Here is a 5423-nt window from a genome sequence, read left to right as displayed (position 1 = left end):
AATGCCAATTCCCAGTTCCATTCCTTGTATACTTAAAGTCCACTATGCAAGGAAATCAAAGAGGGAAACAGAAGCATGGAGTGACACTTGGTATCTTTGGCCAGGTCTGAATCACTTCTGAATCCCAAAGCTGTTCTTTTGGGGGTGAAATTGGTCTCCAATAATTCTGCAGGTCAGGCTTTACATACTTTTTCCTCAGAGTGTTGTCCTGACTCTGGGAGGATCTCTGGGAGTTGTTTTGGGTCTTGTCAGGAAAAGGTAAAAAAACATTTTCAGAGTGAATCATAATGGGAATTGCACAGATAAGGGACAACTGGGATTCAGGAAAGAATGGTGAAATGGAGAGTAATGTTTCTTTTTAGCTATTTTACCCAAGTGTGAAGCATTAGATCAGTGGTTGCATTTCATTGCACTGAGCAGGGCCAGGCAAAGTGACAAATACTTCTGCCTGAGAAGTAAAAGGACCTCAGCAAGGGATGAGATGGGAATTCACTTTCAGGGACTGGGTGTGATCCCAAAGAACACAGTGCAGTGAGCAGGGACAGGCAGTGTATCACTGTCACTTTTATCCTGCAACACTTCCAGCTCAGCCAATATCCCAGTGCTTCCCAACAGTGACTGTTTGTCTTTGCTTTGTATATTCTGTGGCTCTTTCTTTAGCTGATCTGACCTGCAGTGACTGGCAGACACTTTGCTAGGCACGAAGACTTCAGGATCCTAATTTTTACTCCATTTCTTGTGTCCATGTGTGTCAGTGCTTTCCTGTGCCTTAGTTTTTCTGCCTCTGTGATGGAGCTAAGAGTTTTCTGAGAATTCAGTTTTGCCTTTTGTAAAGTCATCTGCTCTTTGGAGGTGAGGGATGATGGAATATGAAGAGCTGCCATGGCTCAGAACATCCATGCATGTAGCTAGAGGGTGATGCTGTCCCTTACATATCCTGTGGTGTTGTCTGAGAAATGAGTCAGTGAATAACCAGAATATCCTTTGACATTCCCTCACAGATCTACGAGTACAGGAAAACAAACCACGAGTTTCCAAGTCGCTTCAGTGGTCGGATCCAGTGGAATGGGAGTAAAGACATGCAGGATGTGTCCATCACTGTGCTGAACGTGACCTTGAACGATTCAGGGATCTACACCTGTAACATCACTCGGGAGTTTGAGTTTGAGATCCACAGACCTCTCTTCACAAGCTCCAGGCTGATCCACCTCACCGTGGTGGAGGAGGGTAGGAAGGACTGGCAGGAAACGTGTTGTGCTGTCACTGGCTGTGGGTGTTGTCATCCAGGGATGGAGTTTGTCATTGCACTGCAGGAAAGAGGTGACTGAGCTGCCACAGAATCGTGTCTGTCACTGCCAGCAGCAGTCACTGCACAGGGTTCAGGGGCAAAGCCTTGTTTGCAGGCACTGAGGGGGTGTGGGTGAAGGTGGGAAGGTACAATCAGCTTGGGGCACAGCTGGGCAGGCACAGGCAGAGCTTTCCAGCATCTCTCGTGGTGGCTCTGGGATGCTACAGCTCTGCCTTTCCTTGCTGCCACCCCCTCCCTCCTGGCACGACTCATTCTCCATTTTGATACCAGGCTCTTGCTTCTTCCCTCTCCCACTCTCCTTCCCTTTGTAGTGCTCCTGAGCCTTTCTGTTCCTCTTGGTTTGCTCAGTTCAGTGCTGAAATCTTAGCTTGTTAGAAACCAATGGGAATTCTGCTGTTCCCTTCAGAGAGGGACAAGTGCTTTGAGCCCTCATCTTTTCTTCCCCTCCTTCTTCCCCACAAGCATCTCTGTGTGTTCTGCTCTCTTTCAAATCCCTGCCAGCACAATACAGTCAAGTAGCACCAGTGAGTAGGATGCAGAGAGGAAACAGAGCGTGAAGATGAGCTAGGCCAAGGGGTGAGCAATCCGTGTGGCTGTGGGGGTGGCACACACAAGGCTGTGCATGTTCCATCCCACGGTGGGATCAGTGCTGGTGTACCCTGTTGGCAGCCTTGCCTCAGCCCTCTCTTTTTCACAGCATAGTGGCACCTAGATCTCTGTGGCAAGGTGGGTTAGGAAGGATGACACAAGGGTGGAAGGTCCACGGAGCTGCATGGAAATGATCAGAGATTGTTTCGTTTTTCTTAACAGCTGGAGAAGACTTCACCTCTGTCATCTCAGAAATTATGATGTATATACTGCTGGTCTTCCTCACCCTGTGGCTCCTGATAGAAATGGTCTATTGCTACAGAAAAGTCTCCAAGGCAGAGGAGGCTGCCCAGGAAAATGCGTAAGTGTGGAATCCCTGGAGATGTGAGCAGTCTAAACTTTGCTCTTTTATGTTCTAGTTGAAGTTTGCTCTGTCCCAAACCCTTGCAGTGCTTAGGAGTACCAAGACAGCAGGTAGGGAGTGTGGCCACAGTGCACAGCATTCCAGGGTGGCCCAGTCTGGACTGTGTGGAGATGCTCTAATGGTAGGTCTGGTTTCATCCTGGCCCATTCCCATCTTTCTACACATCTGGCTTGGATAAGAGTGCTCTTTATGCATGGTGGGAAAGCTGTGTGTGTAGGATTTTACAGTAGAGAAGACTCTGTGTTTGCTTCTGACTATGTCAAAGAGTTTCCCACCACATGAATCTTCTGCAAGTGATGTTTGTTACCTTAGAGGTACTTCCAGGCATTCAGTATGGGTGAAATGGCCCAAACTGGTGTTTGCACTGTAGCACTTGAGGTTATGTTTTCCTCCTTCCCTCCAAATACAGGACAGACTATCTTGCAATTCCATCAGAAAACAAGGAAAACTGTGCTGTGCCTGTGGAGGAATAGCAGAGAGGAGTCAGCAGGACGAACGGCACCAAGGTAGGCACTGGGGGAACAGTCACTGCTTGTGTCTGTCCACCTTTCAGCCTCCCTGCAGTGGGTTAGTGTGTGTGTGGGGCTGGAGAACAGGTGGATAGGAGGGAGACTCCTGGAGTTTGGCTGTGCTCCTGCTTTGGAGCCTCCCCAGTGATCTTAGAAGCAAAAAGTGGTGGATATCTTCATGTTGCTTTAAACCCCAAATCAACACACTCATTCACTTTCAGATCATGATGTGATTACACCTCCTTTGCCTGTTCTTGTTGAGTTGGGAATCATCCCTGTCCCCTGCAGATGGGGAGCTATGCCCATGAGAACTGTAGGAGCTGTGCCTCCAATGGAAATGTCTTCTAGGAAGGACTTTGTGCACGAAAGATTCAAATCTTTCCCCTTTGAAATTCTCACTCACGTTACTGTGCTCATTCTATCCCCATCCTCACCTCAGTCAGGTCCCAGAGGAATTCTCTCTGTTGCAGGGGCTCTGAAGACAGAAGGACCACGTGCTGCCAGCCAGGTTGGAGGGGAGCTCTGAGCCGTCGGGAGGAAATGTGGGGAAGTGTAAATTCTCTTCCGTTTGCCTTGGACTCTGTACAGCCTTGACTTTGGTCTGCTGACTCCGTGCCAAGCTGCCAGCCCTTTGCTAAAGGACTCTTCTGTTGAAGCATGCTGAGCAAATGGCACAGGGGTGTGGGCAGCACGGCTCCTTCCCAAGTTTCAGTTCCATCATCACCTGAACGGCTTTGTAAATGTTAAGTGTCATTTCTTAGCTGCTGTCACCACCACTTTTATTTGCTAAATATGCTAGTCCTCCATTGCAGAGGTAAAGGGTATGTATGTCATGTTACTGTGACCTGCAAAATGGGAATAAGGTCATTTCAGGTGATGTTCCAGTATATATTGCAGCCCCAATAGTTTGATTGGGGTTAAACAGGAAAGGTTTATAATTCATTAGGTGCTTGGTAAGTTGCTGTGGACTTTGGGCTCTCTGTGCACAGGCAGAGTGAGGACTGTAATGCACTAGGAATGTTGTAAATGTGTAGTAGGGAGGATGAGTCCCTGTGCCACGTTCACACTTGCTTCTGGAGGGAGTTGGGAATACAGATCCTGATGTTTTGGAGGCGGCATGATGTAAGTATAAGGATCCCCCTGTGTCCCCCTTTCATTTAGCAACTGTCAAAGCTCTCAGCTCCTTCCATTTGCCTGCACAGCAGGTTTGCTCCTCGAGTACACAGTGGTAGGAGTAACCTGCAGAGCCTCGTTCTGCAAGAGCAGGCAAGCCAGTAGGACAAGGTGTGGGATTCACCTCTTCCCGGGTAAGCCTGGAAAGAAGGCAGCATCATGCCAGGAGGCTGGAGAAATAAACAGGCTGCAAAGCCCTCCCAGGAGGAGGACAGCAGCTTAGGGAGATGGTTGTACTTTTTACAACTGTCATTTTCTCTCATGCTGTAGTGCAGCACCATCTAGAGGGATAGATGGAAAACGGCTGTTTTCTTCCTAGTTAATCCCAATTCTTTCTTGTGGTAATTACTCCCTGGTGTGAATACTCTGCGTTCATCCTAAAGGATCCCCTGCCGCCCAGGAATCACACTGGGAATTCCATCTTTACCAGCTGAACTTAGCTTTTCAAAGGGTTAAGCAGAGTAAACTTTGTTTTCTGGCCTCCAATGTGGATCAGTTGAGCTCAGCAGCTGAGACTGGAAGGGGAAAAAGGCAGGAGGATTGCCCAGGGTGGAATTGTACCTTAAGTGGGGAAGGTTTGGTTTTGTCCTATGGCAGGTGTAGTTACATCCCTGCTGCAATGGAGCCTGTACTGCTTGTAAGAGTTGATATGTTTTGCTACACTGATGCTTCTCAGTAGTTACAAAGTGCTCGTGACTCCAGGCATGCTTCCCACCTATGGAATTCCCTCTGCTTTGTTCTGCTGCTTCTTATGTGTTTGCTAAAATCACAGCAGTGACTCCATTTGTAAGTCAGGCCCAGGCCAGATTTCTACTGGCTCCTGTTTCAAACCCTTTTTTTAGAGTGGGTGTCAACTTTAGTAAACTACTACAGTGCAGTCTTCATAGTAGGACTGCTCCCAAATCCAGAGCCAAGTCTGGCAACTGGAGCATATTTTCCAGCTGAAACACAGTTGTAGTCTGGGCAGCAGTTCCCTAAAACCTAATAGCCAAAAGGGGAAAAAAGCAGCTCCTCTTTGAATTCAGCTGGATCTCATCCTTTTCCCTATGCCAATTTGTCTGGCACAGTCCTAACTCTAAACCCACAGGAACAGAGGAGGGAGTAGATTGGAACTCCAGTTTCCATCTCCCCATGGCACTGAGCCCGTGGTGGGTTTTAGGTAAGGTCAGGACACTTCTCTCACCCAGCTCTGCTCCTCAGGCCCATGGACAACCCTCTGGTGTCACACTGTTAAATCAAAAAAGGAGTAAACCAAGAACTTCTTGAGAGCTACCTCAGGTGGTAAAGAAGGGCCATCCCCTAATCCTGCACCTCCCCCTATCCTACAGCATCTTTTAAGATGCTTTTTTTTGGACATATTTTGCCAGTTCCTGCAGGCAGATGTGACTATTGCCATAACGGTGAAAATCATGTGTAAAAT

The 5423-nt window shown here is 48.0% G+C and overlaps 1 protein-coding gene across 1 annotated transcript in view; it reads left to right on the top strand.

Annotated features, from left to right (window-relative positions):
- The window catches only part of LOC103808156 (sodium channel subunit beta-3-like), a 4580-nt gene extending 921 nt beyond the window's left edge, over positions 1-3659 (top strand). The window contains 4 exon segments of the mRNA XM_009080924.1: positions 1002-1227; positions 2120-2258; positions 2731-2827; positions 3301-3659. Coding sequence (XP_009079172.1) covers positions 1002-1227; positions 2120-2258; positions 2731-2794 — 429 coding nt within the window. The 3' untranslated portion in view covers positions 2795-2827; positions 3301-3659.
- The last annotated feature ends 1764 nt before the right edge of the window (positions 3660-5423 follow it).

This window comes from Acanthisitta chloris, unplaced genomic scaffold (assembly GCF_000695815.1).
Source record: "Acanthisitta chloris isolate BGI_N310 unplaced genomic scaffold, ASM69581v1 scaffold36818, whole genome shotgun sequence".
In the NCBI taxonomy this organism is placed as follows: domain Eukaryota; kingdom Metazoa; phylum Chordata; class Aves; order Passeriformes; family Acanthisittidae; genus Acanthisitta; species Acanthisitta chloris.
Note: the sequence above shows the minus strand (reverse complement) of the source record. Positions and strands in the feature narration are given on the sequence as shown.